The 26,991-nt window shown below is 36.3% G+C and overlaps 1 protein-coding gene across 2 annotated transcripts; it reads right to left on the reverse strand.

Annotated features, from left to right (window-relative positions):
• Nucleotides 1-2,059: 2,059 nt before the first annotated feature.
• LOC106879235 (protein CutA homolog) lies at nt 2,060-26,865 on the reverse strand. 2 transcript variants are annotated; one of them, XM_014928722.2, is made up of 3 exons: nt 26,661-26,865; nt 11,938-12,003; nt 2,060-2,571 (listed from the first exon to the last, which is right to left on the reverse strand). In XM_014928722.2, the coding sequence occupies exons 1-3, from the start codon at nt 26,686-26,688 to the stop codon at nt 2,153-2,155; spliced, it is 513 nt and encodes a 170-aa protein (XP_014784208.1). In that variant the 5' UTR covers nt 26,689-26,865; the 3' UTR covers nt 2,060-2,152. The 2 variants fall into 2 exon arrangements, with proteins under 2 accessions (XP_014784208.1, XP_014784209.1); XM_014928723.2 differs by lacking the exon at nt 11,938-12,003 and having other exon boundaries at nt 26,661-26,830.
• Nucleotides 26,866-26,991: the final 126 nt, after the last annotated feature.

Consider the following 26,991-nt stretch of genomic DNA (forward strand, 5'->3'; position numbering starts at 1 on the left):
ATTGATCTGTTTTGCCAAATCACTAAGTTACAGGGACGTAAACACACCAACACTGATTGTCAGGTGGTGGTGGAGGACAAACCTAGACAAAGATACAAACACACAATGGACTTCTTTCAGTTTCCATCTACCAGATCTACTCACAAAGCTTTGGTCAGCTCAAGGCTATAGTAGAAGACACTTGCCCAAGGTGCCATACAGTGGGACTGAACCCAAACCCATGTTGTTGGGAAGCAAACTTCTTACCACACAACCACACCTGTGCCATGGCACAAAATAATTCCATGTATATTTAGTCTAAGTTGTTGAAAAGTTTTGTAATTAAGACATGTATGCCATGTATTTATTTCTATTAAGAGTAACAGCAAAAAAACATGTATTCATAGTATTATTATTAATACAAAGAAATTCCTATAATTTTTGATCCATGTTATCACCATAATTTATCAGATTCAGTTAAGTTTATATAAGATGCTACTCCATGGTGTTAGGGTTTCACAAAGGCATTTCAGTTGTGATATTGAAACTAATCTATTTCTAGCTAAGTTGGAAAGGGTTTCAGATTAGAATAAATGTATTCTACTACTTGAACAAAGTATTCTTTGTTGGCACTAAAAAATACCTTACAGCATTTGCTATCTCAAGTGTCAGGATGATATTCTATACAAAATACCACCCCTGGCTCTTTTATACCTTTCCTATAACATCAATAGAATGTGTGTAATAAACTTCTCTAAGTTCTAGCTAACATCTGATGTTACTAGGCAGCTTGTGCTACTCTAAGATATTATTACAGCCAAATAACATTTCTTATATTTCTTACAGAATATTTATAGAGCTAATACACACACACACACACACACACACGCATGCATAGGTGAGGCTGTGTAGTTGAGAATATTGCTTACCAACTATATGGTCTCAGGTCCAACATCACTGCATGGCACCTTCTACTATAGCCCTGGGCTGACCAAAACCTTCTGAGTGGGTTTGGTAGATGAGAACTGGATTTATCTGTTGTGTGTGTGTGCCCTTGTCTTATAATGGTTGTAAAACAATCATACAAGTGATGTTATTCATTTCCAGTCTTCTGCGAAAAGCTTGTATGGCCATGGGAAAAATATTATCTTGCTTGGAAACAGGTGAGGTTTGGCAACAAGAAGGGCATCCAACTGAAGAAAATCTGCCTCAACAAATTCCACGATTCATGCAAGCATGGAAATGTGGGAGTTAAAACAATAAGGAAATGGTATGTCTTCAAACAAGCTGACAAAAAGAAACTATTATTTGTCTCTCAATTAATTTGATCATTTCAGTACATCACTACCATCAATTATCAACATTTAATGTCCATTTTCCATGCTGGCATGGCTTGACAGGAACTGATAAGGTCAGGGGTCACACCTGGTTCTATATTGTTTTGGTTTGGTTTCTACAGCAGGATTCCCTTCCTAATGCCAACCGTTTTACAGAGTGTACTTGGTGTTTTTTACATGGCACCATCACCAGTGATTTTTACATGGTATCAGCACCTACACCAATACTTTTTTATGTGGTATCTTGGTTTTAGGATCTCAATTCTGTTGTGGTGGGCAGGTTTTCTTGAGTACTTTTAGGATCTAATAATGTATTATGTTTGAAGAACGATGTCCAAAACCCTGTAGCAATTACTGTCTATTGTTTTAATTAACTTTCACATTTGTTATTCAGGTTTGCTGATATCTTTTATTAACCTGAATTAACTAAATCAAGAAAGATATAATATGTAAATAAGGGGAAAAATATATAAAAAATAAAAGAAACAAAGCAATAAATACTGACAAACATATTTTTAAAAAAGAAAAGTAGGCATTTAATTCTTCAATAAATGCTTTTCAATAATGTAGCTTTCAAAAAAAATGTTTGTTCTGAACAATTTACTAAATCACTTTTACAAAAAGTATTAGAACTTTAAATTTCAGAATAATTTTACTGTGCTTAGTTCTACTAGTTTGATAAATTAATACTGACGCAGAGCACAAATTCCAAAATGGGATATTGTAAATGACCAAACAAGATAGAAAATAAGAACATTTTATTTCAGTTAAGTCTCTTCAAATGTCTAAATGGTTTACACAAACTTCAACTTCAGAAGTAAATTACTCTATTAAAATTACTTTTGTGGTACAATATCTGCAATCCATTTAAGATATGGAGCATTGCCTTTATCAATTGGTGTTGATATTACCTCTGCAACATCATATGGATGATTGCCACGAACAAATTCAACAACATCATTGACCCGAGAAGTCCGGGTCTTTATCATCAATAATATTTCAGGGTCTTCATTTACTTCATTTTCCCATTCATACACAGAAATCACACCAGGTATTATATTGACACAAGCTGCTAGCTTTTCTCTGACCAAACCCCCGGCAATATGTTTGGCTACATTAATATCAGGTACCGTTACAAATGCCATAGAGTAGACGCCGGATTGGTTGAAGTTCGTTTCACTACCCATGTTGGTTTGGTGCATAGGACCAGAAGACATAATTAATGGTGACAAGATACGGCTAAATCCAAATCGAGCTGAAAAATGATGATAAAAACAGTTATAATCAATGAAGCAAAATGGAATGGAATTTAAATAAAATAAATAAGTATTTTTTGTAACATTCAATAACAGATGCAAACATTAGTTGAGTTAATATACAATCTTATATAAAATAAATAAAATATATTGTATTCACATCTCAGATATGAACAAAACAACGTGGGGAAAAGTTAGAAGGTGTAGAGAAATGAGAAAAATATTGATATACACTCTTTCATTGTACATTTATATGTATGAGAGGGAAGGAGAGAAAACAGAGTAAGTGTAAACATAAGAGAAAAAGAGAGAGAAGGAGAAAGAGTGATATTGTATGAAGGAGAAATTAGATACTAAAAACCATATAAACTCAAACTTTGGGTGGAGGAAAATTTAGAAATCTTTAAATATTTTAAAATTTTTAATGTTTTCAGTAAACAATAAATTAAGGTTAGGTTGCTTAGTAACTGTTGTATTCAAAGTAAGCTCTGGGAAAATGTGTAATAGCAATGGATTTAGGATTAAATTGTTTTAATTAACAGCAGCCGTTCAATTTTTATAATTTGCAATCAAACTATAGTGAAAGTTAAGAGTTAATTCAGATTAATCAAGAAACTTTTTTTTTATATAATTAGCATTCTAGTTTATGATCAGATAAATTCTTGGTGGTGGTAGTATGTTCATTCTCAAGTACCCCATGCAGTTACCACATCAGAAATATGGCATCTGTCCCACGTATTGGTAAAAATCCAAACTTCATCCTATTTGTATCTCAACTCAGCCCTATATTACAAGTTTTCCTCTCTCCCTACTCCACTTCTCCCCACCACCACCTATTGGGTCTATAAGCTTTTAGTGCTTTGTAACTTCATAACTTCAGTACATCCTCCCTACTTTTTAAGAATTTGAGTAGTGCAGAAGCAATCTCCAAGCAAGCTGAAACTATATAGCCTTGTTTTGATTCCCAACTCTAGCTACATTTCTTACCCTATAAAATCTATTTGTTCTATCTCCAAGAAATTAAATAACAAAACTGTTATCAGAGATAAATGTTTCCTGTTTGATCTGATTATATTTTAAAGTGAGTATAAGTGCTACCTCAATTCACATAAAGGTTTTCAGCAACCATAGACTTTCATAATTGCCTCACTAATTAACAACAAATTTTTATAGCAAAGCTTGGCCTTGATTACACATGTAATGTAAACTCCACCTTACATTTCATTTTCACATTTTGCTGAGTAACCTCTAAATGATTTGTCAGAAGACCTATTTTAATAAGTGGGCATCATAGCAAACTTAAATCCAGTATAATACTCACTGTTGTCATGTATCATAGGCTTTTTTGCAGTGCATTGGTGACACCACAATGAAAGTCTTTCCAAGTATAAGCTCTCCCATTGGATAAAGCCAGAGCATTACTTTGTTCTGACTTTCTCATAGTGTTTTCTTAGCAAAGACATTAAGGTGGTTTTCTATTGTCTTCCCCAAATGGATGACCATTGGCCCACAAGGAGCTCATCCATCCTTCATCAGGTCTTGTTTTTAGTCCTTCAAAGTGTCTAGACACCCTCCTCACAAGAATAGCAAGCTACTCAAGTGAGGGAGGTGTTCATTTGTTGACCACTTGACCATAGAACAGATAGTACCGGTTTACATGGTACCAGTAGTAGGTCTCACCAGTAAATTACAAATTCTTTATAGCCAATAAAACAAGTGTAATACTAATGTACTTTTTTAAATGTGCACAATGTATATGTATATGTATATGTATATATATATATATATATATATATATCTCATAATGGGTACATCATGTAACAGCATCCAGATTAACACCAGACTCTTTTACATACCCCTTTCTAAATGTGTTGCTTGCTTTGCACTTAGTCTCCAAAAATAATTCTACATTACTTTCTTCAAATAACAGTACATAATTAGCTGATCAACAGTTTTAATCAGTTAACAATAGTTAATTAACAATATTCTTTTGTCATAGCCAGCCATATCCACCAGAGATACTGAACTAGCCAACTGGATAATTTTCAATGTGGATACTGAGGTCTTACACTACAAAAATGTTCTTTCTGAAATTATCAATATAAATTAGAGCATTGTTTGTATTTCAGTTAAATAGAGCAAACAAGGAAGAATTATCTTTGATAAACAGTACTATTGCTATTTTAGTCTATGTTTATATTAGTTTATTATACAATAAGTGTTGTGTTCCTCAAGTAACAGTACCTGAGACTTTATATTAATCCCCATATGTTCCAGAACCTAAGATATATTATTCTGTAACCCAACCTTGACCATTTCTTCCTCGTTATCAAATCAATCCACTATATTCCATATTCATTTTCTAAAAAACCTATTTTTCTTTGCTACAATCTCAATAAAAAATAAACTATACTTCACCCACTGTATATAGTACATAGCTGCCTATCAACTAACATGACTACTACTTCTGTTACTCCCCTGTGAGATTTCTTGAAGAACAATTTAGCATAAGAAAAAAAATAAAATTACTTTTTTTTTTGCATTAAACTTATTAAAGAAACACAAAGCAATTTGCTTCCTCATAAAATATTACACACACACACACACATAAAACTAATAAAAATACACAACTACAAGTATATGAGAACAAGAGAGTTGAAGTTTCACTACCATAAATGTACAGTAAACTGGAAAGCTGGTAGTCCAGAACAACTGTTTTTCAGCTTCCCTTGGCAACACTGACAATAAATGCCAGCTATAAAGCAAAGTTCTTCTGAGAAGAAAAAAGAATTTGAAATACAGATAAAGTAGCCAGCAGTAGATGATATTGGAAACTATGAGTGGGCGTTAACTTTACACATACAAAAGAACTTGGTTTTAAGTAACTACGATGTAAATAAATACAAGACAAAAAGCAAATTATAAATTCTCTAATGCCAACAAAATAATATTCTAAGTCTAAGAAGGTGGCGGTGTAGCAGTTAGGGAAACAAAGATTTATAACAATGTATACCAAGTATTAATTTCAGAGTATTGTAATGGATATAGAAGCTGTGAATTTTAGCATATTTACAGTTTCAACTATTTTACAAGCAATTATCATCATCATCATCATTTTATTAGTTACTTTTCCATGCTTGCATGAGTTGGACAATTTATTGAGACAGATTTTCTACAACCAGATGTTCTTGTAGCCATCTTCCACCTTTTTCCAAGCAAGCTGCTTGCATGGCAGTGACACACATTTACAACTAACATGTGCTGTCAAGATAAGAGAGACACAATTATATACAAACAATGGGCTTCTTCCAGTTTCCATTGCTCAAATCCACCAAGCATTATTAGTAGAAGACCAAGATGCCATGCAGTGGGACTGAACCCAAAACCATGTTGTTGGGAAGCAAACTTCTTAACCACATAGCCACACCTGCACAAACAAATTTCCAAAAAAGGCACAAACATTTTATTTACTAACTTTTTTTAAATATTTGTATTAGGACATATTAAAAATATAATCTTGATAATTATGCACATATATTTTGAGAGAGGAAGCACTTAATTAATTAAGAAAAGGGCTAATAGTCTAAAATTTTAAAACTGATAACAAAGAGACAAAAAGTTAGAGTTTTTATCAAAATGTTGCAGAGCAGAAGTTTAAACAATGATATAAAATATATCTAAAACATGTTTTATCAACCTGAGAACAGAGAACTGAACAAAACATTCTTAAACCTGCCATTTAAATGAGCCAGGATGACCAGAAAAAAGATAAAAGTTGGGAATGTTAACACACAATCAAGTTATACTGTGTTTTTTGTTTTGCTTCAAACAAAATCAAAAACATAACAAAATGTTTGCATAACCCAACTTAAAGGAAAAGTGGATAAAAGCACATTCGCCACTCTTAAAATAGAATGATTATGATGTAGAAGCACAAACATTTCAGTTTAACTCCAATAGATTATAAAACACTAGATGGTGATGTTATCTTAAAACACTGAAATCAGTTAAAGAGGGAATTTTTGAACATTTTAAAGAGAAGAAATACAAAGTTGTTCTTTATTAAAAGCAGAAGAGAGGCTGGGGAGAGAAATCTGCTTTCTAAACAATTAAAGCTAAGTATTGCTATTGCTGACATTATAAGAGCAAGAGGATGAAACTAAAATAGCTAAAACAATATAATAGTCAAGTTATTAAAGAACAGACGTGTAAGCACTTTAAATTTGTCAACCTTGGGACCTGACTATTGTTGAACTATGGAAAAAGGTTAGAAAACAGAAATTGACCACTAAGCCCCTATGTAAACATTGTCTAGTCATCTTTTGCCTTTTCTTGTCTTGCAAGTTAAATGGCCACCTCACTAGAGCTGGTGGAACAAGAAAAGCACCTAGTCAGTATACACTGCAAAGTGGTTGGCATTAGAAAGTGCAGCCAGTTACAGAAACCATACCAGAGCGGACAATGGAGCTCAATGCAGCCTTGTAGCTCACCAAATCCTGTCAAACCGTCCAAGAACAAAGCTTAAAGCAAGAAATAATTGTTTATTCATTGTCTGTTGTTTGATGCTAGCATGAATCAGAATGGGGACTAATTTGAAGTATCATATGGTTGGATGCTTTTTATGTTGCCAACCATCACCTGTTTGTCAGGTAGGAGATTTTTATATTCCAGCAGTTTTCAAAGGCACGGAGCAACCAGTTATAATTTTAGAATCAGCACCACTTGGGTTACACAGGAAACTGAAAAATCAACATACACACTTGTTGAGGTAGATTTTTCTATGGCTGGATGCCCTTCCTGTCACCAACCTTCACCTGTTTCTAAGCAAAATACTATTTCCTTATGGCTGGGCATGTTTTCACAAAAGATTGAAAACAAATGACACTGTGTGATGGTGATGCACATTCACATCTAATGAGCAATCAAAGAGAGGCAAAACACACAAGCATACAATGAGCTTCTTTCAGTTTCCATCTACCAAATCCACTCACAAGGCTTTGGTTGGCAGATGCTATAGTAGAAGACACTTGCCCAAGGTACCAAGCAATGAAATGCAATTTGGAAATGTGGTTGGGAAACTAACAGCTTAACTATACAGCCATATATAAACACATATGTATACACACACACACACACACACACACCTGCACATATGACAGGCTTAATATAGTTTCAACCTACCAAATTCATTTACAGAGGTGAACCCAAAACCACATGGTTGCAAAGCAAACTCCTTAACCTCAGTCAAATCTGTACATATACATAATGTATTTTATATTTTATCCCTTTAAGTATGTTTAATTATATGAACAAATTTTTTTATATCAGATAGAAAAGATTGAAGCTTCCTTTTTTTTTTTTCATAGCATTATGATGAAGAAAACTGTTGTAAAGAAAGTGTCATGTCACAATTGGTCAGAACTGAACTATGGCCATGAAGGGTGCCATCTTGAGGAGTTTAGTGAATCCTATCAACACCAGTAATTATTTTTTAAGTCTAGCATTCATTCCGTTGGTACCATCATCATCACCATCATTTAACGTCTGTTTTCCATGCTGGTATGGGTTGGATGGTTTGACTGGGGAATGCCAAGCCAGGAGGCTGCACCAGGCTCGTCTGATCTGGCAATGTTTCTACAGCTGGATACCCTTCCTAATGCCAACGACTCCAAGAGTGTAGTGGGTGCTTTTTACATGCCACCAGCACGGGAGCCAGTCAGGCAGCACTGGCATCGGCCACATTTGGATGGTGCTTTTTATGTACTACCATAAAAAGCACCGTCCGAACGTGGCCGATGCCAGTGCTGCCTGACTGGCTGTTTTTACAAAACAACTAAATTTGAAGATGTAAACAAACCAACACATGTTAGAGACATACACACACTACATACTGTGTGTGTGCGTGTGCAATATCTGACAAAAAAACCTGCAAGTCACAAGGAGGATTGAAGTGGCACTTGAACATTCAAAATGAATAAGCGGAAAATGGAGCCATGCTGAAATGAGACATTGTTACAGTATATGTGATCAGCTTTTCAAATACCTTTCAGAGCTCAAAAGTCATTTAAGATCTCCTGCTATGAAAGAGCAATTATAGGTACAAAGAAGAAGTCAAGCTCTGCAAGAAGTAGATAGATGTTCACCATAATATATCTATACACATACATACTCCAAGTTTCACAGTTTCTATGTACCAGATTCACTTCAAGGCATTGGTCAGCCCAAGGCTATAATAAAAGGCACTTTGATAAGTTATGTGAGTGGGAGGGCACAGCCGGGAGTATATTTAACTCTTTAGTATTCAGATTACTTTGTCAAATGTTTTTAAAAATTAATCATGTAGTATTTTGTAGCGTTGAGATTTTAAAGATGTGATTGTTTATTTTTAGAATGACATTGTAGGGTAGGTGTGAGAGGCTGGATCTGGCCAGTTTGAACATAAGACAAGTAGAATATCTGGGCTGGACAAGGCCAGTTTAAATGTCAAAGGGTTAAATTGATCTCATTATTAAGGAGTGGCTCATTATTAGTTTGTAGTTATTTATTTATTTATATTCTTTCCTTGAAAGTCTGTGTTGAAATATTTGGAGAAAGTAATTTCCAAAGTGTTTCTGTGTTTAGAGATGACTGAAATCATAAATTTTGGAAAGTGAGCAGGAAATGTTCTGTTTTGGCTCTTTGTTGTTTACTTTTACTCTTAACCCCTAACATAAAGCCATTCTCTTAGGGCTTGTAGTGTCGCAAGTTGTATGGGAACCTCACTAGTGCTGGCAGTACAAAAAAAGAAGCACCCAGTACATATTGTAATGTGATTGGTGTTAGGAAGGGCATCCAGCCATAGAAACAATGCCAAAGCATGATGCAGTCGTTGAGCCTACTGGATCCTGTTAATGCATGCAACCCATGGAACATCAACAGTAAATGATGATAATATATATCATAGAGGAAGGTGTGAGATACAATAATCTGTTAATAAGATGTAATAGGTGTTCTGAAGAATAGATCCCTTGTTGACATAAAGATACAACCAGGGAAAAGATGTTCTGAGTGAGTTTGCCATTTACATGTACATTGCATAAAAATCCCTTCTCTTTCCCTTACATAAAAAACAGATGGAGGCTGATGATAGAAAGAGCATCCAACCATAAAATCCTGCCTTAAAATAACTCCCTGTCTAATTAATGCTAGCATAGGTTAATAAACAATGATGAAAAGATGAATGAATCAATGAACTTTTAGAACTATTCTATTTTATAATATATCAAATTTACTAAAAATAGACATATTTATGGATGGCTAAGAATATTTTAATTAAAATCTTAGTCACTGAAAGGAAGAGCAGAGAAAACCTGCAAACATGCCAACAGTTTAGTAAGATAACGAGGTGTTATTTATAGTAATTCAGCTTTCATTTATAATTAGAAAATATATTCAAAGTGTCAGTGACAGTAATATAAATGTATTATTTAATAAAATTTCAAAGTAATTTTGTTTTCCAGCCAGTGGATAACTTTCAGTGTGTTTCTTCAATAAAATTATAACTGAAAAGCTGAGAGAAAATAGTGGATGTGTTTATGATGATTTTGTATGTGTATGTTTGTGAAAAACGGGAAGGGGGAGGAGGGGAAGGAGGAAGACAAACAGCTTCAAATATTTAATGAATGCTGCTATGTCATACTGACTTCAGGTTCGTTGATTGAATGTTTAGATATATCCCATTGACTACATGGCACAAGGAGATAATAAAAGCAATGACAACAAACATCATTACTAAAGTATATCTAAGGCCAAACACTCGAAATAAAGAGGTACTCTTCTCCTTTCTATAAATTGTTACATTTGAAGTATATCTCTAACAAACTTTTAACAGCCAAGTTAAAGCTAGTTTAATACGGAACCTATATACTAGAGTAGGTATACATTCCATTCTATCCAATCAGTTTTCTTCAACTCAAGGTCTATGATAAACTTTTGCTCCTTTTGATTCAGAAAATCATAACAGGATAAACTCCTTTGGACTTGAAACAGAATTTTAAGAAAAGAAGAAAAAGGATCTTCACATCAATTTCAAAAATGAGTATTCAGTTGTTTGACCAACTGAACCATACCTCTTCATTGAATTACCTGAGCAGGAGGACCAAGATCTGGGTCTTTAGATCTCTGGTCTTCCCCATCTTGCTCTTGGACACCATCTAGGGACCTTAGGACTATGGGTTACCAATGGTCTGATTTCATATCCAACAGTGTTACTTCAAAAATGTAGGCACTAAAATATTTTGTTCACATTGCCTTAAAGATGAAATATAATCAATCACAAAAAATTATTTGTTAGAAAATTAAAGAGAAACAGCAACTAGAAATTCTACCTACCATGGTATTATATTGCACATACTCAGTTCATTAACACCTATTAGAAATAATAGCCATTGCACTTGATATCTTTCATTTGTAGAAAGTAAAAAAATCGTCTCCATGTGGTTTTAAGTTCAGTCCCAGTGCATGGCACCTTGGGCAAGTATCTTCTAGTATAGCAGTGGGCCAACTAATGCCTTGAGAGTGAATTTTGTAGGCAGAAAATGTGCAGAAGCCTGTTGTATATTGTGTGTGTGTGTGTGTATGTGTGTATGCTCTGCCATCACTTGACATCTGGTGTTGGTTTGTTTACATCCCTGTAACAAAGTATTTCAGTGAAAGAGACCAATAGAATAAGAACCAGATTTATCCAAAAGAAAAGAAAAAAAACACAAAAAAACCTCACTAGACTCAATTTGTTTGATCAAACCCTTTATGACAGTGCTCCAGCACGGCTACAGTTCAATAATTGAAAGAAGTAAAAGATAAAAAAAAATAAGCAGGTATTATAGTTCACTGGAAACATTGTGTATTGTTTGTGAAATGCAACGTGTCTGGAATGGCACAACAATGCAGAGCAGACTATAATAACTGTTATAAATAATTTAATTATTCATAGTCTACTTTTTAACTCTTATTTGTTTCAGTCATTTGACTGCAGCCATGCTGGAGCACTGCCTTTTTCAGAATATAAAAATTCCTTTTTCAGATGTTGCTAGGAAGTAATGGAGTCACTGTTATAGTTGGTTTTCCAACGGTTTATAACAGTGATTCCATTACTTCCTAGCAATATCTGAAGAAGGAATTTTTACATTCCAAAATATTATATTAGACTATGAATAATTAAATTATTTATAACAGTTATTATATAGTCCACTCTGCATTGTTGTGCCATTCCAGACACGTTACATTTCATATTAAAAAAATGATCATAAACGTTGAAATTTTAAATTCTGTCCCAAATTAATATGTATTGAAGTTATAGAAACCCAATAAAATAAGAAAAGACTTACACGACAGTTGTTGGAATACTATTAGCAGCAAAATTACACTTATAATCCCTTTTGTACTAAATATGGCTGAAATCAAATGTGGAAACAAAGAAAATGAGTGGATAAATATGCAAATTCCACTTAAAATATCTAGTACTGAATATTACAACTGAAAAATTTATTTTAGAATTAAATACAAGAGAAATATAACATTTATTGCTACATCTGACAAGGCTTAGATGTATTTGATACATGGTTGTAACAGCTCCAGAGGGCTAGATGCAATAATTTCACATAAAATAGACTTAATAAGTAAGTGAATAAATAATTTAATCATAGGCGTAGGAGTGGCTGTGTGGTAAGTAGCTTGCTTACCAACCACATGGTTCCGGGGTCAGGCCCACTGCGTGGCACCTTGGGCAAGTGTCTTCTACTCTACTATAGCCTCGGGCCGACCAAAGCCTTGTGGGTGGATTTGGTAAACGGAAACTGAAAGAAGCCCGTTGTATATATGTATATATATATGTATGTATGTGTGTTTGTGTGTCTGTGTTTGTCCCCCCACCATCGCTTGACAACCGATGCTTGTGTGTTTACGTCCCCATAACTTAGCGGTTCGGCAAAAAGAGACCGATAGAATAAGTACTAGGCTTACAAAGAATAAGTCCTGGGGTCGATTAGCTCGACTAAAAGGCGGTGCTCCAGCATGGCCACAGTCAAATGACTGAAACAAGTAAAAGAGTACATGCCTCCTTTTAGATAATGGGATAGTGCTCCTTAAGTTATATTTTTATAGAAATTACTTAAGAAAGTGAGGATTTATATAATGAAATATTATAATGGATCTTTGTTTCCATCAGTCATTTTTCTGCTCACTGACAATATATCCTTCTTATATTTTAAATTTTGACAGAAATTTTTTAAGAAATAGTTTTTGGTACAGATATGGCTGTACGGAAAGAAGTTTGCTTCCCTACCACCTGTTCCACTGCATGACACCTTGGGCAAGTGTCTTCTACTATAATCTCAGGCTGACTGTCAGTAGACAGAAAATGAAAGAGTGGTTGGTGTTAGGAAGAGCATCCAGCTGTAAAAACCCTGCCAAAATAGACACAGAAGCACAAGGTAATTTTTCTACCTGGCCAGCTCCTGTGAACCATCATACCCATGTATGCATGAAAAATGGACATTAAACGATGATGATGATGATCTACAGGTGTCTGTGTTTGTCTCCCACCATCACCACCACCGTTGCTTGACAACCAGTATAGGTGGACTTGCGGCCTTGTAACTTAGCGGTTTAGCAACAGAGACTGATAAAATAAATACCAGGCTTCAAAACAAAAAAGAAGTACTGGGGTTTGATTCATTCAACTAAAAATTCTTCAAGGTGGTGCTCCAGCATGGCCACAATCTTACGACTAAAACAAGAGATAAGATGTAAGTGTTGGATATTCAATATGTTGCACTCAGCAACTGGTTTTAGGAGGGCCTACAAAGATCATGGGTACTTTCCTTTGACCAGTTTACAAACAAGCAAAAATAATTTTGTTACTCATATTCTTTCAAATCAATGTCGATTCTTCTATTTTGCTTCACGGAAATACAGAACTATGTATCAGTGACCTAGTTGCAGTTGGTGCAATGAAAATTTTGACACCAACTAATAAATGTTTAAGTCAAGTGAACAATCTTTGTGTGTTTTTAAATGGTTAATAGGTGTCTTCCATGCTGTAACTGTTTTACTTTCAACAAACAATCTCAGACCAAATCACTTGTCAGACAAATGCATCTACGAAATTTAACTAATTTACTCTCCTCGACCTGGGAGTGGGAATGTTACTGCTTAGTCAGGATTGCCCTTTTATGGGTCTCCAAAATAAATGATGGGAGAAGGGCTAAGTTAAAGTAGGTGATGGATTAATTCTACATCCCACAATACATGACCAAATAATTTCGCTTCGCAATTATGGAATCTCGGGTTCGATCCTAGTGCGTTGTATCTTAGACAAGTAGCTTTTATTTATTCTCCTCCCCCACGTAACGTTGTTTGTGAGTAGATGGATGAAAACTATATAGCAAAACCTGTAAAAACAGATTGTATTTGTAATTCAAAAGACCAGCCGTGCTACACAATCTTGTCTGGAGATTACTTTAAAGGTACAACTGCTTGTGAAATTTTCAATTACTTACACGCTAATTCAGTGACTAGGCATTTCAGTTAATCGAACATGGAATAAATCGACTGAGTTAATAACAATTTCTGAACGAAAAAGAAAAGGCCGAGTTGTTTCCCCTTATAATTGGAAATGCAAGGGAGATAAATGACATATAGGACTAGACTACGGCTGAACTACCTAGTAGTCACCCACAAGGCTCACTATTCGAAGTCCTTAGCAGAAACTGCGTTGTCCATGATAAACACACCTCGTTCACATTTATAAGCCAAGAAAAAAAAATGCCCACCAAATATAATAGTATTTCACGATTGAATAATTTCGTTTTTAAACTATTGTTTATTGAAAACTTCCGACAATAACCAGCATTAATGAATAGTTCCATGTTTACACGAACCCCCAGTAAATATCTTGCCAAACAGCATAGCCACACGTCCTGGTTGAAACCAGTAAAGAGCAGACAGGAACTTATGAACATCTGCTGAGTACATGTCAATCTTTGCAGAGAGGTTGCACCAACAACATACGACAGTGTTACCTAGTAAGCATCGAGGCAAATGCCAGCAAATAACTGGTTCTGTGATATTTGTTGCTACAATATCTGCTATACTTGATAAATGATTTGGAAATAAAACATGTTGATGTTTGAAGAAGGAGTATAATTCAAAACGTGTAAACGAGTGACACTTAAAACCCAAAGCATTCAATAGAAAAAGCGATATATTTCTATACTTTTTTTACAACTATAAAATAGGAGTTAACCCAATACATTGATTACGTCCACCACCAAAAAAAAAAAAAGAAGCGTACAAGGGAAACAACTCTGAAGCGTTTATGTGAACATATAGTATCCTCTCCAATTCCCTTTCTTTTAAAAATACCAAAAACAAAACATAAATAAATATAAATAATGGCGATGGAGCATAGTAAAATGGGTAACACACATTTGTAGATTTTTGGTAGATGTGCGAGGACATCATAGATTTGAGAGGATCCTTTCATCCTGTTTTGTCAATGTCAAGACAACTTTCTAGTGGCATCATAACAATGCACTCAGTACACTGTGGAGTGGTTGGTGTAAGGACATTCAGCCTTAGAAATCTTGCCAAATGAGAATGGACAAGAGGTATGTTCTAGCCAACCACAGGAGGGCAGTAACCCCAAACAAGCTCTGGCTATCACATTTAACTATTGGTTAACTAAATATATATTCACCTCTCATATCTCCTTGACTTTTTATGTTTATATATCACCAGTTAATAACATCTGTTTTCCATGATGACATGGGTTAGATGGCTTGACCAGAGCTGGCAAGCTAGAGAGTTGTACCAGGTATAAGCCTAATTTGGCCTGGTTTCTACAGCTGGATGCCCTTCCTAATGCCCACCACTTTACAGAGTGTGCTAGATGCTTTTTACATGGACAGGTATGGGTGTTTATATATATATATATATATATATATATATATACACACACACACACACATATATATATATTATATCACATTGAGAAAACTCATCAAGCCAAGTGAAAGTGTAGTTGTGGCTGATGCTGGTGTTATGTAAAAAGTACCCACTATGTTCTTGGAGTGGTTGGCATTAGGAAGGGCATCCAGCTTAACAGCTTCAGTCAAACTGTCTAACCCATTCTGGCATGGAAAGCAGACACTAAATGATGATGATGATGATATATCATCATCATCATCATCGTTTAACGTCCGCTTGCCATGCTAGCATGGGGTTGGACGATTTGACTGAGGACTGGTGGACCAGGAGGCAACACCAGGCTCCAATTTGATTTGGCAGAGTTTCTGCAGTTGGATGCTCTTCCTAACTCCAACCACTCTGAGAGTGTAGTGGGTGCTTTTACGTGCCACCGGCACGAGGGTCAGTCAGGCGGGTACTGGCAATGGCCACGCTCGAAATAGTGTATTTTACGTGTCACCTGCACAGGAGCCAGTCCATCGGCACTGGCAACGATCTCGCTCGAATGTCTCTTCACGTGCCAGGAAGGCGATGTTGGTAATGATCACACTGGTGCTATTTACGTGCCACCGACACGGAAGCCAGACAGCTGCTCTGGCAACGATCACGCTCGGACGGTGCTCTTAGTGCTCCACTGGTACAGGTACCATCACGATTTCGCTTTCGCTTGCCCCAACAGGTCGTCACAAGCCGAGTTTAGTGTTTCTACAAATTAAGTTCGATTTCGATTTCACTTGCCTCACCATGTCTTTGCAAGCGGAGTTTAGTGTCCAAAGAATGTTACATGTAAGCGGGCTGGCTAAATCTCTGGCAGAGGCCTTGGATTTTGGTCTCACTTGGCCTGCTGGGTCTTCTCATGCACAGCATATTTCCAAAGGTCACGGTCACAAGTCATTGCCTCGGTGAGGCCTAATGTTTGGAGGTCATGCTTCACCACCTCATCCCAGGTCTTCCTAAGCTTGCCTCTTCCACGGGTTCCCTCAACCGCTAGGGTGTGGCACTTTTTCACGCAGCTATCCTCATCCATTCTCACCACGGCCATACCAGCACAATCGTCTCTCTTGCACACCACAACTGATGCTTCCTATGTTCAACTTTTCTCTCAAGATACTTACGCTCTGTCGAGTATGCACACTGACATTGCTCATCCATCAGAGCATACTGGCTTCATTTCTTGCGAGCTTACGCATGTCCTCAGCAGTTATGGCCCATGTTTCACTGCCATGTAACATGGCTGTTTGTACACATGCGTCATACAGTCTGCCTTTTACTCTGAGTGAGAGGCCCTTTGTCGCCAGCAGAGGTAAGAGCTCTCTGAATTTTGCCCAGGCTATTCTTATTCTAGCAGCTACACTTTCAGCGCACCCTCCCCCACTACTAACTTGGTCACCTAGATAGCGGAAGCTATCAACTACATCTAGTTTTTCTCCCTGGAATGAGACAGAAGTTGTTTTCTGCATATTTACAGTGTTTATTGCACCTGGACATCTGCCACATACAAAAACTAACTTCCTAGTTAACCTGCCTTTGATATTGCTGCACCTCTTATGTGTCCATAGCTTGCACTTGGTACATCTTATAGAGCTTCTACCTACACCTTTTCTATAAATCGAGCAGGGTCATCTACCTGAAGTGGTTTGTGTTTTGTCTACCTTTCTACTTATTAGGACTTTGGTTTTAGCTAGGTTGACTCTAAGGCCCTTCGATTCTAGTCCCTGCTTCCACACCTGAAACTTCTCCTCTAGTTCTGATACTGACTCAGCAATTAGTGCAAGGTCGTCAGCATTGAGGAGCTCCCAGGGGCATCCTGTCTTGAATTCCCCTGTTATCGCCTGGAAGACTATGATGAATAGGAGGGGGCTGAGGACAGAACCTTGGTGGACCCCTACCTCTACCCGGAATTCTTCACTGTACTCATTTCCAACCCTCACCTTACTGACAGCATCTCTGTACATGGCTCGCACAGCTCTCACTATATCTATATATATATATATATATATATATATTGCTGCACCTCTTAGGTTTCCATAGCTTACACCAGGTACATCTTATGGACTTTCTACCTACGCCTTTTCTACAGATTGAGCAGGGCCATCTACCTGAAGGGATTTGTGATCTGTCTGCCTTCCTACATTGGTTTTGTGCAGCTCTCACTAACCACTCATCTATCCCTAGTTTCTGCACTAACCACCAGAAAAGGGATTGGGGGACCCTGTCAAAGGCTATCCTCAAGTTTGAGAAACAAACACTCATAACTTTTTTCTTTTAAAACTTCACTGCATGAGATTGATACCATGAAATTCCTTGAATTCAGCTCTATCACTTAAGATTAATTAAAATATAATTTGTTTTTAAAATAAAAAAGTTAATTATACTTAAATCCAATTGTTTGCCTTACTTATATATTTTTTTCATATTTTACCTCACAACATTTTTAATACAAATTTTTGCTGCATGGGAACAAAACTACAAAATTCTTCATTCTTCATTGAAGCTAAGATAAATATATTTTGCTTTTAAAATAAATAAAAAAGTTATATAGATCTAAACTTGATCGGTGGCCTTACTTAATCTCCTATAACGTTGCTACAAATTTTGATGCAAACCTTTTTTCTACTGGATCAAATCTCGATTTTTTTTTAATGCCAAAATGCAGATAGGGACCAGCCCTCTTCAAAAATGTCAACACTTCTCAATTTGGTTAAGAATTGAATTAGCGACAAGCTCTGAAAGATGCTGTGCGTGAGTGAATTGTGGTCTTAATAATATTATTCAACTACTACCGTAGTTAAATGATATATCAGTTAACCCTTTCGTTACTAACCCGGCCGAAAAAATTTTTGGTTCATAAGACTAACCCGGCCGTAGCCGGCCGAGCGTACCCATTGTTATTCAAACGTATATTTGAACCCAAATATCGTTAGTACATTCGTTCAAACACCTGATTTCACTTTGCAAACAGTTGAGTTATTGTCTCTGATATTGTTTGGCGTGATATTTGAACTCAGTGAATTTTGGAAGATTTTTTTCCACATTTTTTGCGGCGTTAATTTTTTTCAACTTTGAAGATGGAGAGGAGTTTCATGCTATCAAGCAGTGATTCCTAATTTGAAGGTTTTTCAACAGAAGATATGGCGATATCTAAGAAAAGAATGAATGAGCTACAAAAGTACGTGGTGAACGATAATGAATCGGATATTTCTGTATCCGAAACTGAAAGCAGCGACGGCGACAGCGAGGATGATTTTACACCAGAAAAAGATTTTAAAAATATCTTTATTAACAATTTTTCTGATTAAACAGGGTCTACCCATAGTCTTTCTCAGGAAGCGAAACAATTAGACTTCTTTTTCATGCTTGTTTGAAATGATTACTGCGGAAACAAACCGTTACGTAGAATGTAAACAAACCGGAAAAAAAAGATAGCTTGTGGTTTCCTGCAACTGTAGATGAAATACAAGCATCTTTTGCCATAAATATTATTATGGGTATTAGACAATTACCCAGAATAACAAATTACTGGAGCGATCAAGAACCTTTTGGCGATGAATATATTTCCTGTATTATGAACGAGTACGAGTCGTGAAGCTGAACCAATATTTACATGTGAGAGACACTAGCAGTACCCCCATCCCCACCCAAAGTACGTGGAGAACTTTGAGACAAAAATTATGCAATAGAATTGATTAAGAACCCTTTCTTTAATTATGTTCCAAATATCACATTAATATGTTGATAAATAAAAAAGTTACAGGTGTTTAATGAGACTACTCTAAATTCGTGATTATTTTAGAATTTAATTGAAACTCATGAGGGGTGTATTTTGGTCAGAAATATAGTAACGAAATGGTTAAAAGTATTCATTAAGAATTGAGGCACATCAAAGTATAGAATGCCACCGATTGACTAAAAGAATCACACAGAGCAGACAATGAAAAAACCCATTATTGTAGACATCAATTATATACAATTGGATACTGTTATTGGGTAATTTGCAATTCTAATTATCTGATAAATTGAGAAACTCTTAATCTGGAACAAGTATAATAAATTATTGGCCAACTATCAGTTAACTATCTAACGGATGTTAAATGATGATTATGATGTATGTATGCATCTGTGTCTAGATATCACATGATGGTTATAAATGAGCATCATAGTTGTACAAACGAGGTTGTTTGTTTAGTCTTCTGTAAAAAAAATATTACCTTGTTTGAGACAGGTGGGGATTGGTGATAGAGAGGGGATCCAGTCATAGAAAATATGCCTCAACAATTTCCATCTGACCCATGTAAGCATGGGAAGTGGACATTAAATGATGATGAATGATCATTCAACATACAGAGATGTTTGGTAAAATGGTCATTGAAATAACAGCCCATTTATTCAATATATACAATAGGTTACAGTGAAGGTGCATGGCTCAGTGGTTAGAGCGTCGAGCTTATGATCGTGAGGTTGTGAGTTCGAATCCCGGACTGGGCTGTGTGTTGTGTTCTTGAGCAAGACACTTTATTCACATTGCTCCAGTTCACTCAGTTGTAGAAATGAGTTGCGACGTCACTGGTGCCAAACTGTATTGGCTTTTGTCTTTCCCTTGGATAACACTGGTGGCATGGAGAGGGGAATCCGGTATGCATGGGTGACTGCTGGTCTTCCATAAATAACCTTGCCCGAACTTGTGCCTGGGAGAGTAACTTCCTAGGTGCAATCCCATGGTCAATCATGACCGAAGGGGATCTCCGCAACAATAGGTTACAGTGTTTGCTTGTGATAAAATAAGTTAATATAATCGACTATCTTCTTATATAAATTATGAATTCTTTGCATGTTTGTGAAGCTTGAGTATATACACTGAGAATAGCTCACATGTCATGACCTGAACCCATGTTACATGCACACAAACATCCTAGATTTCATTTTAAAAAAACCATCCAGCTGATTAGCAGATTCATTCAATAACTCAATACAATCACTAGTTCTTATATATATATATATAACATCTTCTACTACTACTATAATGACTTTTGATCCTGTGAATATACAAATTGTGTCTACCTTCACCCAAAACTACCTAATCCCCCAACATCTCCTGTTGTCGTCCTTACTTGTCCCATGCCCTTGCAAAAAAAAAAAATACCTCTTTGTTCCTTGCTACAATTCACTCTCAGCTCACACTGTCTTCGCAGGTATGAACTACATGAACAAAACTTAAACACCCGTCATATCAACCTCATCGACTCAATAAAAAATACCACTTTGGATAAAAGGTTGCTGTCAATGGTAACAGTGATGTCTAGAAAAGTGACAATGATAAAAATATGCCAAATAATATCTGAAGGATTAAAATTGTTAATAAGGGAGATGAGGCTGGAGAGTTTCTCCTTGACAAGTGGCAAATATGTGGATTTTCATGTAACAAAGGGATCAGCCTAATTACAGCCTCCAGTAACTTGTATTTTTCTTTTTACCTTTTCCTCTACCTCCTTTGAATTTAATACTTACATTTAATTATCATAAGTTTCATAATTTCTGATACAAATCCCAATTATTCACTTGATGACTGACATTTTCACTCACCTAGGTAGCAGAAGTTTACAGAATAATTGGTACTGTTGCTATAACTATTAAAAGATATCTTGTTTTCTGGGATCTTTAATATCTCAAAGTAAGGAGATTACTGAAGCTAATATTACACAACCAGCCACAGGAATGTAAAATCTTTCTTAATAAATGTGTTTCTCAAAGGGTACTGTTACAACTTTGTTAGGTTGTAACAGCAAATTATATGTGTGTGTGGTAAAAACTGAAAATACTTGAAGCATTACATGTATATTGCACAAGAGTGGCTGTGTGGTAAGAAGTTTGCTTCCCAACCACATGGATCTGGGTTCAGTACCACTGCATGGCATCTTGGACATGTGCCTTCTACTATAGACTCAGGCCAACCAAAGCCTTGTGAGTGGATTTGAGGGGGGGGGGGGTTGCCTCCCCTCTCTGCTGCTTGACAATTAGCCCTGGTGTATTCACATCTCTGTAACTTAGCAGACTGGCATAGATCAGACTACATGGATCTGAGTTCATTCCCACAGCATGGTACTCTGGAGAAGTGTCTTCTACCATAGCCCCAGGCCAACCAAAGTCTTGTGAGTGGATTTGCTTCTAGAACTCAGTTTCGCTGACATGGGCGGGTCTTCTCAAGAACTTCATATTGCCAGACAACTTGGTCCATTGTTATTTCCTCTGTGAGGCCCAACTTCCTGAGATTGGTCCTCACCACTTCATCCCATGTCTTCCTGGGTCTCCCACTTCCGTGGGTACTGTCCACTTTCAGTGATTTGCACTTCTTGATGCAGCTGTCCTCATTCACACACATTACATGTCCAAAGCAAAGTAGTCTTCTCTCTTGCATGCTACATCTGATTCCTCTTATGCCCTATTTTTCTCTCAATACATTTGCACTTTGCTGTACACGTGCACTGATGTTGCACATCCAACAGAGCATGCCACCTTTGTTTCTTTCCAGTCTACGCATGTCTTCTGCATTCAGAGCCCATGTCTCACTACCATGGTGTATAGCTGCTTGCACACAAGCATCATATAGTCTACCTTTCTCTCTGAGAGAGAGTCCTTTTGTTGCCAACAGAGGTAATAGCTCTCTGAACTTCCTCCACCCAATTCTTATTCTAGAAACAATACTTTCAGAGTATCCCCCACCATTGCTTATTTGGTCACCTAGGTAATAGAAACTATCTACAACCTTAAGAGAGCCTCCTGGGCATTTGAGAGAATCTAATTCCCATGTGCTCTTAGTGCTTATTGTTCCTGCACAACTGTCACATACAAAGACAACTTTATCTGTTAATTTACCTGTGATTCCACTGCACCTCTTATGTGTCCATAATTTACACTGTGTGCATCGAATAGAATTTCTTCCAACTCCTTTCCTACATATTGAGCAGGGCCATTTAACTGACGGAAAGAGAGTTTTATCTTCTTTCTTACTAACAACCACTTTTGTTTTAGCTAGGTTAACTTTAAGGCCCTTTGATTCCAGGTTTTGTTTCCATATCTGGAATTTCTTCTCCAATTCTGCTAAAGATTCTGTAATAAGAGCAAGGTCATCAGCATATATCAGTTCCCATGGGCACCTAGTTTTGAATTCCTCTGTTATGGCACGGAGGATTATAATGAATAAGAGTATGCTGAGAACTGAGCCCCTGGTGAACTCCTACCTGAATGCTAAATTCATCACTTTATTCATGGCTGACTCTCACCTTACTGATAGCACCACTGTACATGGCTTGTACAGCTCTAACAAGCCACCACTCTATTCCTAACTTCCTTAGAGACCACCATATAACAGAGCGAGGAACTCTGTCGAAAGTTTTCTCCAGGTCAATGAAGGCTAAGTACAATGGCTTACTTTTGGTTAAGTACTCACTAGGAAGATGGCATCTGTGGTACTCTTCCCAGGTACAAAACCAAACTGCATCCCATCTAGTTTGATTTTATTTCTAATCAATTGAGCAATAACCCTCTTGGTAACTGTCATGACTTGGTCTAGCAATTTAATGCCTCTGTAGTTGTTTCTATCTAAGCCATCACCTTTACCCTTGAAGCCGCTAACTATAATACACCAGCCATTGGGAATGGTGCCTTTCCGAATAGTCATAGGGAAGAATCGCAAGATGGATTCTTCAAGCCAAGCCAACTAGCAGGAGACCTTGGTGTAAACCAAAATTAAGACAGTTGGATAATATCCATAAGTCTCAATTGATTATGCTTGGGCATCCAGCCAGAAAATCTAATGACAGTTGCTTCTGACAGGACCCTATGGATGAGATATCTGAGAACTCTACCACCACAACACTTCCAGGAATAGTGGGCAGAGAAGCTGGAAGGATGGATAATTGTTGATTATGTGTTGTCATTGAGATTTATTCTAAAATAACCTTCACTACGTTTACACAACTAAAATAGATTTATGTTGTATTATCAACATGACTGGCCCTAGGAAAATATTAATTTGTTTGGAAACAGTTAAGCATTGGTAACAGGAAAAGTATCCAACCATAGAAAAATAGACATTAAATAATAATGTTGATGATATGTGTGTGCATGTGTAGATAACTTTTACATTAGCTTTTTCTACAACAGCATACATTGGACAAGTCATCAGGGACCCTATTCAGCTCATACAGTCCATTGTTTTCTATGGATATCCTTTCTATTTCTTATCACTTTAGAAGTATATTGTGTGCATTCTATCACAACACCAGCACTAAAAGGCTCCTGTGTCCTTGACAAGACTAAAGAGTATTCTCTGTGTATAAATGGTGGCTACATGTGTGTGTGTGATCTTTTTAAGTGTTTTGATGTTATTATCTCAATTTCAACCACTGCAATGTTTCAACGGGTTCATTGTTTTAAGAGGAGAATGAACAGAGATAAGGTAGGGTGGAAGGGATAGGGATAGCCAAAGCCAAAATACACTATTTAATAATTCAAGACATGGACTCCAGAAGCTACATTGCAAGGCTACCCATCTATGAGAGCAATACCCAATTAAAAATAGTACAAATTAGAGGGAATCCTTTAGTTCTTGTGTAAAGAAACCTCTTTATTGGTGGCATGATGAACTCTGTACACCTAGTACATGTTATAAAGTGGTTAGTGATAGGAAGGACATCTTGTAGAAAACCTGCCTACCTAAGAAATTAGTTATTCCAGATAAGAACAAATTCAGGGTAGAAAGAAGACAACAATCCCGTTCACGTGGGACAAGCTCTCTATTGCCAGTAGCACAATAAAATACATCAAGTCCACACTATAAGACACAATACCAAGGGTGACAGGTTGTTGTTAGCACCAAGTTCGGCACTGTCATGGTATTAGCTGTCAGAAGTGAGGGTAGAAAAATCTGAAGGAACGTTACTGCTGGTTTGAGTTGATTCTTTGGCTACTGACAGCTAATACCATGACTGGCCGGAGCGAGCTATATGTCTGTCTGTCTCTCTCTATCTATCACTCGAAAGTTATTGGAACAAATTTGACACCTATATCCATGCGTTTGAAAACACACAGAGTATAAGGGTACTACTAAAGCAGAGTGGTCCCGAACGCGCAGTCGCGCGTCCGCGCTAGCTAGTCGTGAGTGGTCGATCCTATTATTTTTAAACTTCAAACTTCATTTGTTTTCTATTTTGATAAATTGTCTCTGTTGAAAATTATATTTTTATATTTTAAATAATTTGCAATTTCAGAAAATATATTTTTATATTAAATTTGCGTTTTCTAATTTGATAAATTCTACGGACACAAACAGAGGTGAACGAGTGATAGATAGATATATATATAGAGAGAGAGAGAGAGAGAGAGATAGTGAGATAGACAGACAGACAGACAGATAGATAGCTCCGGCTAGTCAGTAGCCAAAGAATCAACTCAAACCAGCAGTAACGTTCCTTGTCAGTTCTACTTTCAATTCTGACAGCTAATACCATGACAGTGCCCCAAGTTCACGTATGTGAACTCAAATCAACCTCTATAAGACTAAGTATATTTTACATACAAAATCAGGACATAAATCCCTGTATTGTCCATATGATTTCCAGCATCTCTGGAGATGATACGAGAAAGATGTTATTCTTGTGGGTTAGTTGTAGCTGGAGAAGAAAAAGAGCTGAAAGTGTGTACACCTAAAACGCAGTTCTGGGGGAAAATTGTTTTGTATGTTGTCTGGAATGACACAATATGCGGGGGAGGAGTTAGGGTGTGCAATATGCGGGGGAGGAGAGACAGATTCATTAATTGGAGTAGAAGTAGCGGTAGAAGAAACAGCGACAGATAGAGCTGTAAGCTCAAAACTTACTTATTTGGTAGACTGTGAAAGATTTTCGGGTAGGGTACAATCTAGCGTGTTCGTGAACATGATGGGGTATAGCTATCTCATGCAAAAATACCTGAGTACATTTTCATCTTAGACTAACCAATCAATTTCCCTACCTACAAAATTAGTCTTGTGACTAATCAAAATAAATTATTAGTTTTGTTTGTTTGTTTTTTCAATATTTATTTTAAGATTTAACACGATCATAACTTTAAGGGGTTTAGATTCAAATGGGAAAAGCAAGTAAATTGCATTTCATTGTCTCTTTATATGAAAAATGAAGATTTTAAAAAAATAATGAAGATATTCAAAAATATCAAAACAAAATAAAAGAAAATCAATATTCCATGTCAGTTAATTTAACCATCCAATTATGTCGAGTTATATTGTTCAATATATTTTCCCATCAATACATGTTTACAACGATAGCGAACATCGTATCATCGCCGCACTGATATATCTAGAATTAACAAAAATAAGCACCATTTTTTAAATAGGGAGTCCGCTTTACACCATAACAAAAAGAAAAACAATTTACTCTTCCAATACCTAATATATCGTTCATGGCTATATATACAAAGTAAATATTTGATATGTATAAATATTCATTACAATTAAAGTGTGTTTATATGTAAGTGCCAACGAACGAAACCCTCAGCCCTTACATCAACCCCAATGCACATCCAGTACTTATTTCATCGACCACGAAAGGATGAAAGACAAAGTCGACCGCGGCAAAATATTAACTCAGAACGTAAAGACAGATGAAATGCCGCCAAGCATTTTGTCCAAGGTGCTCAGTCAAAAATTAACTATATATAATAATATGCATACATAAACTCATAATTCGAGTTCTATTTTTCTGTTAGCATCACTAAGCCCATATATATATATATATATATATATGTGTGTGTGTTTTCAAAATGAGATACAAAGTTTGGGTGAGAGCCAAACACGTAACTCGGATGCCCCACTCAATATCTATTTGTATTACTTTAATTAACAAATTAAGGAATTTTTAATTGTTTTTCAGCTTTTTTAAACTTTTGTTTCTGATTTAGATTTAATAAGTCCGCCATGTATATATTCAAATAGTTGCTCACAAGATGTTAAATAGAAAGTTGTCTTCAAGTAGACATTAGGAATATGATAGAAAGACACACTGAAGTTCTATATAAACAATAAACATACCTGGCCGTAACAACGTGGTCAACGCCATCGACTTATTGCTATATTCCGGTGGTACGGAATGGTCTAATATATCAACACCAGTAATAAATATATGTGCCCAGTTCTAAGAAGATTATCCAAATTAGATCATTTACCAAACTGGGTCGTGATATGAAAAAAAGAGTAGAATAACCTACCTCACTTCAATGAAAATCAAAATGTTTAAATAACGAAGTACAAGTAAGGGTGGGGAGTGACGAGAATCTCGAAATAAAACAAAAGTGAAAATAATTCACGAAATATTTTAAAATTTGAAGTCTAATTAATCCAATTTTACTTAAAATGAAATACG

This window comes from Octopus bimaculoides, chromosome 2 (genome assembly GCF_046866305.1).
Source record: "Octopus bimaculoides isolate indiv1 chromosome 2, ASM4686630v1, whole genome shotgun sequence".
Classification (NCBI taxonomy): Eukaryota; Metazoa; Mollusca; class Cephalopoda; order Octopoda; family Octopodidae; genus Octopus; species Octopus bimaculoides.